The following is a 15056-nucleotide window of genomic DNA, read 5'->3' as shown; positions in this document are numbered from 1 at the left end:
TTTTTAAATGTTTGTATGTTTAAATGTTCATATGTTTAGGCTATAAGTTGCGCATTTACGGCGAAACGTGGTAATAGATTTTCATGAAATTTGACAGGTATGTTCCTTTTTTAATTGCGTGTCGACGTATATACAAGGTTTTTGGAAATTTTGCATTTCAAGGATAATATAAAAGGAAAAAGGAGCCTCCTTCATACGCCAATTTAGAGTAAAAATCAGACTATAGAATTATTCATCATAAATCAGCTGACAAGTGTTTACACAGATGTGTGGAGAAGCCAGTCTATTGCTGTATTTCCATAATTTCTATAGTTTCAATCAGGTACTTGTGGATGAGAATACTGCGTGAGGTCTACTGTTCACAGAACTACTAGTATAGTAGTTTCACTTATTAAAAGGCAGCACCTTTCTCAGGTCTTAGAGATTGGATAGATAACCTCAAGTTAGAATAACTTGTGGCATTGTCTTATTTACAATGACAGACTACAAACAAGTAGATAAGTTCAGAGATGAATTTGGAAAATGAAAATTGTTATTTGTGCAACTAGTGCGCAAAGTGACAGTTTGCTGCACCGAAAGAAACGTTTACGGAATGGTTTCTTGAGTGCAGCAGAGGAACTTTGCGCACATATTTCACATTAAGTTTTTCCTACAGTTACCATTGAATATGAAAAGTGGGTAATTATGGGTAAAATTCCCTGAAATACATCAAATGTATATCTGTGTAATTTTATTATTAATAAATAAAATTATTAATAAAACATATGTAGCAACCCTTAGTAATGGAGGTGCATGGATGAAAAACGTCAAGAAGGACTTAATACTTGCTAACATTAACAATGATGAAATATACAACAGGAACAGTTTCAGAGAAAAGGTTGAAAAATGGGAAGTTAAACCAGAGATGACTGTGCCAAGAGTGGGAACAAAATGGAGTGAAGCAAGGAAAGCGGAGTTCTCACTGAAAATGAAAAACTGGTGGATTGATAAAAAGAACAAGAAAAACAAAAAATGAACCAAATTTTGCTCAGCGTCTTCCATCTGGGAGCTTGACGGCTAATAATAATAATAATAATAATAAATAAAAAAGAATAATGTATGGGTGTGTGTGGCGGGGGGGGGGGGCTGTGTGCTGTCAACTGCTGTCATCCACTGTCGTCCACCACCTCAAGATTCTTATAACGTGCATCACAGTCACAGTTACCAACTTAATTTTGATTTTGCTGCACTGGTGCTCCATATAACCTACTAACTATTTTGCGTTGCCATGTTGCAAATCTGGAGTGCAGGAAAAATTTTTCCCGCACTAGAGCGGAAAAGTGACTCTTTGCGTTCTGTAATCAGTGCAGCAATGGCCACTTTTCAACGTAACTGTAGGAAAATACAATATTATGCTTGTATAGGCCTACAATCAATAATAATTTATTTACATTATTTTTGAGAATTTACATTTCATTTGTTAAATTTCTTCGCGGAAAATCAAACTTTGTGTTAGTGATAGTGATTATCTAAAGTAGACAGTTTTATTGGCTAATGACAAACTCTTAATTATATTGTGGTTTATAATTCACAGTAAATAAATAAATAATTTTTTCAAGAATATAAAATCATCGATTACTTGCATTATTATAATAAAATTAAATTACAGTATTCTTGAAGTTGTGCTTTCAAGATTGTTAATAGACAGATGTACGAGTAGTACATGAAATTACACTGTAAAAATTAATATTACATGTTAATCCTCTTTTAATATTCTAAAAGTATAGATGTGATTTGATTTTGCTCTTTATTTGATTCTAGGTTTTTTCCAAGTCTCACATTATAATAAATATTAAAATTCAACCATTGAACTAATAGTAGAAATAATCGGGGCGATCTTAGGTTTCTTAATATTTATTGCACTGTCAAGAAATAAATTACAACAAGAAGGATACAAATAAAATAATTACAAAATATTACTTCATTATTTAATAATAACTTACAAAACTATACTATTGCTTATAATCAGGTATTCGAAAAAAATACAATCCAACTCTAAACCTATATTACAATGAACTATATTTTTCAATTATTATATCTCTCTATAATATGATGTAATTCTCGCATATTTGGATAAATATCATTCAAATTCAGTAAGTAAATTATTTTGAATTGAGAAATAGATAGATTCAGATAACTTCAAATTCCTTATTATCTCCTACTCGGTGATACAGAACACACCTGAAACTGTATATGTCTATTCATCTACGGTATTACTGAAGGAAAAGCCTTAGATGTATTGTACAAATCATCCTAATTGGGGAAAAAATGTTAAGAGAACGTTCAAGAGTCACTATTACCAAAGATGATTGGAATAGAACTCCGATCCTCTAGAATTTCTATTCCGATCCTCTTTGCTTTTATTACCTTAGACGAATAATCTCTTTCCTCTATGCTATTACATAATTATTATCCATGAATAAGAGGTAAGTTATAGAAGGTTTCTAAAACGATTTCTAAACATTTCACACTTATTCTCAAATTATTAAATTTTTATAGAGATATTTTATAAACTCTAATTCTGAAATCAGAAATGTACTTTTGAAATAAAAAATGACTGACTCGCTCAACCTGCGCAAGCTCCAGAAGAGAAATAATATTTCTTTGTGAGAGGCTTATACTATGATTTAGCGTATAATATGATTACATTTAAAGTCACTGTCAAGTAGGAGAGTGACCTCCTGGCTTATTATTGATGGGGCTTGGTGAGGGCCAATTGGATGCCTGCTGCTTCACATAACCTGGAGAAGAAGGATCAGCAAAGTAATATTTGGGCGTTGAAGCTCTCTCAATTGGCGACGTAGACAGACTAGGCATCACCTTGCGACCTCTCTCCGAAAGCAGGAAAGAAACACTGGGAATCTGCGGTATTAAGTCGCCATCATCAGAACTCCCAGTGTGATTCCCGTTTTTTGTGCTCGTTACTTTGGAAACTTGCAGGTTGGGGTCACCTTCGAATCTCTTGTCTCCCTCGTTTGACCGCCTCCCTTCCACTGGTGGATGAAGTTCCTTGGGTTTGTAGAAGTGATCATCCATCTCAACCTCGACAGTGTGTTTGGGTGGCATCGCTGAGTCATTCTCATCGTTCACTTGCGATTTTCTGGTCATTTGTTTCTCAGGCAATCTTTCCTTGGGGGTGTCATTCGCTGGGTATCCTCTATAACCTTCCCATCGATCTCCCTCATGGTAGAGAGGTTTACTCAGATCCTCACCATCAAACCTATAGGGTCTGTCCCTGTAGCTTGAGTACTCTTCCCGCCGTCTTTGGAATCTAGGACTCTCCTCGTCATACGGCATCCTCTCAATGTGCGATCGTCGTGCTTTCTCGGATCTTCTAAAATAATCATCATCCCTCCTCATCCTATCAGCCCGCCTCATAATTTCCCTATGTGCTTCCTCATCTTTCTGCACATAATCTATCGAATGCCTTCGTTCCTTTGCGAAAGGCCTTGCATACTCCTTTGACAAATCATGCTCCCTATAATGCTCAATAAACCTCTGATCGTCATTTCTTGGTGAATCGTGCTGCTTCAAATACCCGTTCGCTCTGGGTTGATCTTCATTGTGTCTAGATGCGTCATACTGCTTCAAATATCCGTTACCTCTCGGTAAATCTTTCCTCTCATATTCATACCGGTTGTATCTGTTGTCATCATGAGGCTCCAACACCATTGTACTCCTCCTGTGACGCTCATCGTCATCAGAATAGTACCTTTCGTCACGTGTGTGATGTTCAGAGTTCTTCAAGTGACCGTTCGAGTGTCGTTCAACTTTAGGAAATGATTTTTCGAATTCGTCTGGATCCAGTTCTCTTCGGTGGTTATCTTTGATAGGGTGTCGTTCAGGGGTGGGCGAAAATCCTCGGTTTTCCATATTTCTTCTGCCAACCTGAGGTAGAGTGTCATCTCTGCTGCTCATTTGCATTTCGTTCTGTTGTCGTTCTCTCTCGTGAAATTCGGCCGCCTGTTCTGTGGCGGCATTCGTATTTGCGCTCCTTTCACTTCGTTTCTTCAATGAAGACCTCAACTCCCCCATCACACTTTTCTTCTGTTTGCTTTTATTGTCTACCTCATCAATTTTCTCAGCTGTTGGTGCAGAACTCTTCTCGGGAGGAGCCTTAGGTGCACTGACCACCGATTTTTGTAGTTTTGCTGGTGGTTTTTTGAAATTTTTCTGCTCCTGATCTCCGGCCTGCTTTCTGTGCAGTCCTATGTCGAGAAGGAACAGGATAGCTGTTAATATGGCGAGGACTCCGAGTATTATGTTGTTGCTGACCAACTGATAGGGTACATCGTCCACATTGGTCAGGAATATCCCTCCCATCAGCAGAAACAGTAATGTACCCAGGACTAGAAGGAAACTTTCCTGAAACACATAAATCGATTTCAACAACAATTAATGAGTAATTTGATTGGACTCAAAAATCCAGTATTGTTATTAAAGGGATTTTTTACATTGGTAGAGTTACTTGAAACAAGTTGATTTGAAATAATTTGGATGATTTTTAAAAAATCATTGGTGTGTAGACTAGTTGAAAAAACATATTAATTTCAAATTCATCAAATTAAATAATTGATTGAGTTTTACTGATTTTTCCGAGCTAAGCCTTTCATTAAAATGTCTAGAACTGTCTCCTTCATTGACGCTTTATGTTTTCCTCTTTGTATTATTGAGAAGGATATCAGTTTCAAATATATAAGAACGCCAAGAATTATAATAATTGGTTGATTATTTTTTGATAAAGTATTTGATAAGATCGTTATCTCATCATTTAAAATGCATTCAAATACAGAAATATCTAACTCATTACAAATACGGAGATTAGATAATGGAAGAAATCACACAATTGTTGGACAATCCTCAACTCTTATGCAATAATAGTAATCATTTACTACCTAAGGTATGTCAAGATATAGCATAAAAATAATTGATAGGATCAGGACAATAAAATAGTAATATTTATAATTCTTGAACACTTTGAATGTCTTTGAATGTCACTTGAATGATTGAATGTCTGTTAGATTTATTATCATTGTAAGATTATCATTGTAATGCTTATAAGATTATGACGTTTCCGATTGTATAGTTTTTTATACTTAAAGGAATAAAATCTATTCTATTCTATTCTATTCTATTCTATTCTATTCTATTCTTTGAGATGCATCATCACACTAGTTTAGGAAGGAAATTATGATTGCATGACCTTGATCTAGTCCTTGAGTTTCTTTATAATAAAATGAGCGAGTTTTCCCACGGTTCAGACCCAAGTGTGAGGATCAAGATGGGTGTGTTGAAACATTTATTGCATCATTAGTTATTAAATTGGGATTCAAGTCGTATAAACTTTCCATTAAGTAGGTGAGTTTTCCTCAAACATCATAAATAAATCTTGATGATATACGTGCACTGCTATCAATAAAAATGAGAATATAAAGATTGACAAACAGAGCTCTATAGTGGTCTTGATTTAACAGATATAGAATGGAAATGTTCCCATAAGTAATAATCACGTTATTATTTGTAAAGTCTACAAAATGAAGTTTATTATAGTTGTATATTCGATAGAGTGGCTTCCCTGTTGTAGCCCGTGTTTTTCAGTATGGATTTTCAGTAACATTTTTTCTTTCTGTTGAAATTTTTGATGTGGGAAAAGTAAATTGTTTGAATTACATTAGTAAAAACGCTTAGTTAAAAACAATATATTGAAGCGATTTTGAAAAATCTGGTATAAATTTTCATGAATTGGATCTATTGTTTAATCATCCATTATTAAAAATCTTCATAACCAGCATTCTGATATCGATTTTTAAATCGAGAAAATTCAAAGGAATAAAACAGTATTTTTCAACCCTCTAATTTACTCTTATCCTAGCTTTATTCAGTCGTCAGTCACATTGATTTCAACCAGAAACCCCTTCTTTCGCTTTTTGCTATTAGAAAATTTTTTTACAATAAATGAATTAATCACTCACTGTGACAACGAGATCTTTCGTCAGGCCCGCTATCTTCTTGGTTGAACTCATAGTGGAAGGATAGGATGGCAATTTTTAGTGTGCTATTGGTTTTTTTTGTGGCGGAGAAGGTAATCAAAGAGGATGTGGGATTTGAAGTTGATTTGTTCGTTTAATATACATTGTCTATTGCTTTAAAATTGGGTGTATATTTCAAATTGTTCTATTGTGTCCAGTTCTGGTCCTTTGTCCAATAGAACAATTTGAAATATACACCCAATCTAAAAGCAATAGACGATGTATATTAAACGAACAAACCAACTTCAAATCCCACATCCTCTTTGATCACCTTCTCAGCCACAAAAACCCCAATAGACACCAATAGCACACTAAAAATTGCCATTCTATCCCTTTACTATGAGTACAACCAAGAAGATGGCCGACCTGCCGAAAGATCTCGTTGTCACAGTGAGTGATTAATTCATTTATTGTAAAATATCTGACTACTAGTCGTTTTTTCTAATAGCAAAAAGTGATTTAATAACAAGCAGTTCGTGATGGAAAACAACATTGAAGAACTCTTCTTTCGATTACGGTACAGACTGTTTTTCTCTATCATTATACAGTACAATAATTATTAATCAGTCAAATATAGAACAAAAACCTTGCTTTGTAAAATAGTAGGCTACTTCTATGAAAGTATTTCATATTAAGCGTTTCTAAATGCGTTTTCAGACGGCGTTTTTTGAGTCGGTAGGGCAGAAAGCTCTCCAAATGGCTGATTGTGTTGGCGTCTAGAGAAATGCTTGAAACCCCCCTGAAGTGAATCATAAAGCTCAGTTATTCATAGATAATTCCAAGGTGGGATTGAAACCTTTTAGATGAAAAAACCTTGTTCCATGAATTATTTTTTATTCAGATGCTGCTTAATTTTAATTCAACTCTTCATTCACATTAAATTTAACGTGGAATCCATTTCTTCCTAAAGAAAGTTCAACAAAAAAAATGTACGTTAATTACTGTTACAGTATTGTTAAACATTTTTCATATCACGAGACACCACACTAAACTTAAGATATAACTTTTTTAAATATTTCTTTAAATATTATATTTCAATGTGCTTGTAAGACTTTTTAAAACTGTATATTTCTATATATTTGTTTCTTTTGTATTCAAGTGTATGTTGTTTTGTACAGGGGACATGTTTACAATTACTTGTTTTGTAATTGTAAGACTTTCTAAAACTGTATATTTCTATATATTTCATTTATTTATTTTGTATTTAAGTGTATGTTGTTTTGTACAGGGGACAAAATGGGGTTTGTCTCCATAGATAAATAAATAGATAAAGAAGAGACGTTTTCACTTACCGTTATCCTAGCGTTATTCAATTCGCCAGTGACATGACCAATTAGGAGTCCCGCGCAGACGAGGGTGTAAGCGCCCAGAGTTGTTTCAGTGAAGATGGCGTTCCTGCGGTCGCGCACAAAGTTGTTGGCCAGCGGCCATTCTCGAGACTGCTTCTCCAGCGCGTAGAAAACTTGCAGCGTTTCCCATTCTGTCCACACGCGGTAGGCGAACAGTACTAGGCAGAGAAGCTGAAAAAGGCGAGCTTTCGAATTATCTCATTTTTAGAAATAGTACTTCCATAATTTTAAGAAAGTTATGATAGAGAATGATGGAACCCAGAAAAACTAGAACCAGAGAAAATAGAGATGCATATAGTTATCATAGGCATTCCTGGTATACTTATTATCTGGTATTACTTCATAAAACTCAAGCTAAAAAGCTAGAAGTTGAGTGATAGAGAGAACGGACTTCACTTCTCAACTCTTCTTAATAAAACCCTACCTATTGTTCTTATAATTCCTATAATAGGCATATAATAAAAGTGAGTTTGAAGAGATTTGGTGTTTAGGATAAGATTTTTCTTGGTTTGAAATTCATATTTGTATTTTATTATATTTATTATCTATTCTATTATTTTCAAAATCTATTAAAATAATTTACTCTGGATTAGACTTATATCTCGTCATCTCTCATAATTATTATGATTTACAATCCAAAAAACATGTTACCTATGTGTATATAATTGTACTTATGACGACTGCGATATACAGACATTTCTTGTTATTGTATTCATGCAGAAAATAAAGAATTTGAAAATTTTGAAATTTAGGGCTTATGTGAGCATCATCATCTTTAAGCTAAGAGTAAATTAATTGCACATTCATATCTATGTTTGCTGCTATATTTGTACTGTATTCTAATATTGCTATAACGTGATAATAATTGTAGTTTACTCAATGTAATGAATGAAGCTTGATTTACTTTGAATGAGACGCATTAATATAAAGTGGAAATGTTGTTTAACAGATTTTAATAATTAAAGTAGACATTGAAAATAACAATAAATGCTAATTTTAGAAATTTATAAATAATTTTATAATATATTTGAAAGAGGACTCTTGAGAATGACCTTAATATCAAAACTAGTTGTGTTTATTTTTTAAAATATTACATGAGCTCTAGTTATTTTCTTCAATAATGAATAATTCATTGATAGTTTTCACAATAACTATTCAAATCAATAAGTGGTTCCACACATGAAAATCGCAATTGAAAATATCCTATTGTTCTCCTTAAAATCAAGTTCGTTCCGCGGTATTCTGTCGACCAATTGTGATTTAAGAGACCACTTAACCAAAACCTATCAAAATTGTTACTTATGACTAATTAGGTACTCATTAATTGTCCGAACTTTTCAATTATGGAAAAATAATAGTCAGAAAATGGAAGACTATTTTCTACCTTCACACATTGTGAAGTAGCTTTTGATTCTCTCTAGTACTATAAACATAATAAATAAAAGGCAATTAAATTTGAAAGCGGAATTCACGTTGAATAACCTCTTTTGAGGTACAATATTTTAAGAGATACGGTATCTATTTATAATCTGAAGTACCTATCTCAGTTAACAAAGTTTCGTATCTATGTAACCGGTTAATTTTATTGGGACTTAGTGTTATGTTTTCTTAACCAAGCTCTGCTCTCGGATCAAGGCGCAAGGTTACTTCTTCCATTTCTACGATTGCTAATTTCAATTAATTTGGATCTAGTGTGCAGCAGAAATAGCTGATCTATTGCATTCCCAAATAAATACTATCGGTGAGGAATAATAGAGAGCTTCCTACTTACATTCCTATTTGGTTTGATGCTGCAAAAAGAACTTATCTCTACTATTTAGAGCTAGTTTAGAGAAAAGTTTAATCTCGGATTTATTCATGTATTAAAGCGAAAATTGATAATCAATTAGTAGGTGGTAATGGATCACGGTTACGGTATCAATAATTAACATTCTTACAGAATTGTAGACTTTCAAAAGATGGAGCTATAGACACCGTATAAAAAAGTTAAGGTTTCTCATCAAATTACAATTTGTGTAGGTACTATTTCAATATTCAATTCAATTACAGTACATGAGAAAAAACTTTTTTATCTACACTGACTACAATGAGATCAAGATCAACTCTTCTGAGAGTATGTTGAAAAGTTATTTCTCCTGATCCATATCCTTTTTTCCTAATTATTCCTCTTGTTTTGTTTATACTATTAAAATAATATTCAACATTAAATAAATTTAATAACTTCTCCTTATCAATTTTATTATAAACCTATCTTCATTTATCTGTTGGTCACATTCAATTAATTTGCCTTGCCATTTACATAGATTTATTATTTCCCTCACAAGTAATATACATTTTAGGAGTAATATTGAATTCTACATTTCTTATTGGTCTATAGAATTTTCTTCTCAATTGCACCGTATTTTTTTATTTTATTAGGCTCTAGTTGCTACAAACTATGAGTGGAGGCTTGGATGAAAGCTTTACTTATTCTCTCAGTAAATATGTTTAGTTCTTTGGCTTTGAAAAAATCATAAACATGAATCATCAATAATCATGTTCATTGTAAAACGTGAATCTGCTACATCCTATTTCACAAGTTTTACATGCGCAACAGGTTGTAAACATCAACAATAATGATATTTCAGTGGTCAAGAACAGAACACAAATTCTTTGATTATCTATTTCATTTATACTGTGAAGCCTCTTTTCGGATCATCAAGGATGTAATCAAATCGTATTTTATATTGGAGCAGTTACATGACAAATAGGCTATACCTAAAATTAATAATAAAAAGGTGACGCATAACACATTATTACAGCATCGACTACACATGGAAGTACCTTTCGGAGAACACGAAGAATAATGAGAAGGAATATTCCCACAATTTGAATGCTATCTACAATCATCGTCAAGGTCATATTAGTTGTTCCTCTTTGACGCTCTTCTCATTCACTCTTTCTCTTTCTTCTCTTCTTCTTCTTCTTCATGTAGTTCGCACACAATTCATTTGACAGGGCCGCCGTTTAAATCAAAAGAAGTAACAAGTCCTTTGCTATAACTCGGTCACGTAGATTTTTTCCAACCTGTTGAATGCATTCTTTTATTTTTAGTTTTGTTTTACATGAGTCAAGGCTTACACTTGTGTTTGTTATGTAGTCAATAATCACATTGATGAATGGCGATCTCTGTCCGGAAGGAATTTGCGAAGTGCTAGCACAAATAGAAACTTCTAATTAGCTGTGTGGAACATTTAAGAGTAAAAAAGATTAATGTGAGGTCCGATTTATTTAGCTACGTTTTTTAAAGCAGACATTTTGCGTTGTCACAGATCCTTTGCCCTGAGATAACAGAATTGCGCGTTTAATTAAATGATGATTGATTGTTAGTGCTAGTTCTGACAGCTAATATGATTTTTATTTTTACCAATATTTCAAAAGACAATAGTTACCTATTTATTGGTTCTCCAATTAAGGTGATTTTTTTCATCTATTTCATTGAATTTAATTATATTGGTTTTCGATTTGAGGTGACTCTTGTATTGTGGTTAGATAATTACTTTTTAATCAATATCAATTATTTCAACTAGAATATCTTCACTTTTTGTACTTTGGATATAACTGCATTTATATTTTCAATCTTGATAGTATAGTAAATGTAATTAACATTTTTAATTATTATTACTATTAATCAATTAATGATAAAAAATTGTATAAAATTTTATTGTATTAAATTCATCAATATTTTTGTATTGGCTAATTTTATTCCCAACTTATAAATGAATGCAAGACAGCAATAAATAAATAAATAGATAATAACAAAGATGAATAAATACATTTTAGTGAAAAAGGTAATATCGAGGTAGAAGGTATTGAATAATACACTTTAAGTTGACACAAGTACATTATTTTTATGGAATCCTACAGTACTGGTACCTAAGTATGTTAAGTTTATCATAATATAAATTTTTTGGTTGTTTAGGATACTCATAGGTCTAATCCAACTATAGTTATTGAATATATTCCAACTATAGTCATTTATTCATATGCAAATACAATTCAGGTAAAAACAACAGGCATTTGTACAAAACTGCTTCAAACCTTAATTTGGAATACACAGTCTAGAGGTTATGTTACTTACGTAACTTAAATGATGACTTAATTCTTAATTCGCAAACAACTTTAGGATAAGTCAAATTGGTATGTGCTTGCTGTTTAAGGTTTCATATCATTCTGAAATTAAAATGTGTGCTCAGACCTTATCGTTATCCTTACATTGTTGTTTTGAGAGCGATAGGTAGTTCAAGGTTATTTATTTCTTCTTTTTATGTTTGGTTCACAGGATGCAATCATGCAATTACAAAATAATTAGTCTGGCCAGGTTTGATGAAGTGTAACGTCATTAGAGATCCATATTTTGTCTCAATAACTAACTTTATCACGAATCTTCGTACTGTATTTTCTTTCATTTATTAGCATATCGTCTTGAAATTTGTTTCCAAACTAATTTCATTTAGTAACAAATGAAATAAATAACGCGCATACAGTATAGTTTTCATTGTATTATTCAACTTGATATATAAATTTATGCTTCCAATTGATTGAAGGTTGACTCACCAATATTTCTTCCCGAAAATGTTCAAGTTACCATTCCAATATCATCTCTTATCTCCAAACCTCTCTAGCTATAAGAGCTTCACTTTATAGATCGACTCAAATTAGTAATGGGTTTGGATAAGTAAAAACATATTGCTTTTTAGGGGCTGTTCAACCTTCTACACTACTCAAAGGTAGAGCAATTTAATTAATATATTGTTACACATTAGTAAATTATGATTTATCATATTATAATAAGGTGATTAGATTTGGCTCAAGTCCTTATCAATAAAAAAGGAATTTTAACACCACTATTTTTAAATCTCCAGTAGGCCTACTATTATTTGTTTAATTGGAAACACAAAATTATTCCCTGGTTATAGTGGTAAATTTTATAGTTGCAGTGTGAGCTCGCGATTAAAAATATAATCTACCGGTACTAAATATTTGGACTCATTTTGAGACAAAATCAAGGTATAGAAAAAGTTTTGGGCAATGCCGGTTTCTTTTTTCTGGATAATATTTTGTAGTGTTTGTCTCATTCACTAAATAAATAAATGGATTCTCGTTTATTAATAATTATAAATAAATGAATTGATCATTTTAATGTAGTTCTATCTTCAAATAAACTTCAAACCATTGTTTTATTATTAGCGAAAGCCTTTGCTCAGTGCAGCCCTTTCTTATTTAAAAATGAATGAATAATAATCCATTTCCATGCAAGAATTACATTCTTTGAAGGACTTTTCAAGTTCTCATGGACTTTGTCCCTGTCAGGAAGCTAGTGCCTAGGCTTAGAACATCATGCACTAGTTACGATTGCGCAATGCTGACCAGTTGATGTTTTGAATGTTGACACAGAAAGATATTAGAAATTTGCATTATCTCATTACATTCATCTGAGTCACATATTAAAACAAGTAACTTAGTTAACAATAATATCAGACTCAAGAATTCTATAGTTTTGTTGTTTTATTCAGGACAATGCCTTGTATTATTACATTCTTACAACCTTCATACGTTCATGGAATTATTAAATAAGAGAGTTTTGTTTACCAAATTTGTCAGGTGGATATTTATTTACACGATTTTCAAGGATTGTTTCAGTGGGAGGCATTACGATTAAGTTGTGTTATATTTTTAAAAAACAAAATTATTGAACAAATTCTTCATTTTCCACTGATTAAATGTTGTTTTATTCTACATAGTGATCAAGGATATACAAACTACAGTAGAGTTTTCATCTCATGCTGTATTATTGTTTTAATTGTCAAGATGAAACTTCGTGTTAATTTTAGCTCCTTATTGCTTCAAGCGGAAGATGAAGATCCTCAGCACAGTACTCCCAAGTATGATGGGTACCGTATACAAGAATCATAAAACAAATCTCAAATCAATTTTACAATATGGCACACAACACCTGCTAATCTATCAATCTACCGTAATCCTAATCTTCAAAATCATGTTTTTCAAAACTCCACCATGTTCAAATGTATTACCTATTTCAATTTTGAGGAAATAATGCTGTATTGCTGTTATTTAATTATTGTTAGTTCAAAAGATGTCATGAAAATGAGAAATCAGAGGTCACAAATGTCTTGTTAATTGAAATTGATTCATAAAATAGAGGTACCTACTTCATATTACAGAATTATAAGAGAACTATAAATACAAGAATAGAAAAAAATTAAATTCATCTCAATGTTGGCACTGCCAGTAAAAAAAATAATTTGACTATAATGATCTATTTCATGATAAATACAATTCAGAAAATAATCAAGGATACAGAAAAGTAATTTATATCAATAATAACTGACTTATTTTGGAATTACTCGCAGGAAGAAATCATGTGCATCCTATTGAACCATAAAAAATGAATCATTGCACTATAATACTGAAAAGATTTTTGATTGTTTTTTTTCAAGTGCTTTCTTCCTCTAGTTTATTGTTTGATAATTCACTTATCTTTTTTTCTCAGTTATGCAGTCATTAATTTCCCATTAATATATTAAGTGATGTGAATATTGTTCTCATATGAATATATTAATGCAATGCGAGAAGAGTTGGTCATTTTGTTTTATTTATTTATGGACAATAGGATACAATTGATAATTTTGATAAGAATAATATTAATGCACTGACAAAAAGTAAGTAAATTCTAGTATTAACTGAGAAATACAAGTAGTTTCTGTAGTAGACTAAAATATTATTATATGTACTTCAAATAATTGTGATATAGGGCTTACACACGATTGGTGTCTTACAGTTCCTCCCACTATAATCATTTTATAAAAAATCAAGCTCAATTTCATTAACGGATGAAAGAAAAAGTTGAAAAACCCTACTCACCAGCTCACAACTTTTCAAAAGTGCAACTAGGTCACAGGCCATCCTCAGACAGGACAATCCAACACACAAGTAGTCTCACACACACAACTTGACACAAACGCATTACTGCATTCAACTGCCAGGGAAAGTGCGACAGATAACACACCTCTTATCAGTGGCGCGCTTCTAAACTGAAAACTGCCTTCACCCAACTAGACTGACAACTACAACTGAACTGAAGGAGCGATCGGCTTGAAGCGGCGAAGGTTGAGCTCCCCCTATGCGCTAAGGACGGACCCTAGGACACGTTACGAAACTGCCTAGTGCGCCTCACATCAAAGTGTCAGCATTTAAAGAATAGGAAACGTTTGCGTTCTGTATAAGTTATTCTGACAGTGAGATACTCTAGTAAGACTTACTTCAACCTTTCAGCATTGGTTGAACGGGAAACTTAGGTGTTATAGGCACCGAATGCTGACAATTTAAAGTGGGTCCACCTCTATCTCACAGCACCTATTTTCCCACATCATCCTGCGCCGCGACTCTTGTTATTGTTATTCTATTCCAAGGAAACTATCATTAAAATAATAAGTTGTACGCGTAGACATTCTACTTACTCATGCTCTTGTCAGCTATTATCTGAATAGTAGTTTCGTTTTCGTTGTACCGTCTTCGTTGTCGATCTATCCATTGTAATTGTTGGTATTCTTGAAGGGTGTTGGTGGATGGTCATAAT

General features: G+C 32.7%; 1 protein-coding gene across 1 annotated transcript; it reads right to left on the bottom strand.

Moving 5' to 3' along the window:
* Nucleotides 1-1406: 1406 nt before the first annotated feature.
* On the bottom strand, nucleotides 1407-14559 carry LOC111050469. Its single transcript, XM_022336804.2, has 3 exons — nucleotides 14342-14559; nucleotides 7361-7588; nucleotides 1407-4404 (listed from the first exon to the last, which is right to left on the bottom strand). Exons 1-3 carry the CDS (start codon nucleotides 14381-14383, stop codon nucleotides 2701-2703), a joined length of 1974 nt encoding a protein of 657 aa, XP_022192496.2. The 5' UTR covers nucleotides 14384-14559; the 3' UTR covers nucleotides 1407-2700.
* Between the last annotated feature and the right edge of the window lie 497 nt (nucleotides 14560-15056).

The sequence above is a fragment of the Nilaparvata lugens genome, chromosome 8, assembly GCF_014356525.2.
Source record: "Nilaparvata lugens isolate BPH chromosome 8, ASM1435652v1, whole genome shotgun sequence".
Taxonomy (NCBI): Eukaryota; Metazoa; Arthropoda; class Insecta; order Hemiptera; family Delphacidae; genus Nilaparvata; species Nilaparvata lugens.
Note: the sequence above shows the minus strand (reverse complement) of the source record. Positions and strands in the feature narration are given on the sequence as shown.

Coding starts and splice junctions, on each gene's coding strand:
- LOC111050469 (XM_022336804.2), bottom strand. CDS start 14,383: ATGGCCTGTGACCTAGTTGCACTTTTGAAAAGTTGTGAGCTG. Junction 7,589..14,341: donor TTTTGAAAAGTTGTGAGCTG/GTGAGTAGGGTT, acceptor CGCCTTTTTCAG/CTTCTCTGCCTAGTACTGTT. Junction 4,405..7,360: donor TGAATAACGCTAGGATAACG/GTAAGTGAAAAC, acceptor TATGTGTTTCAG/GAAAGTTTCCTTCTAGTCCT.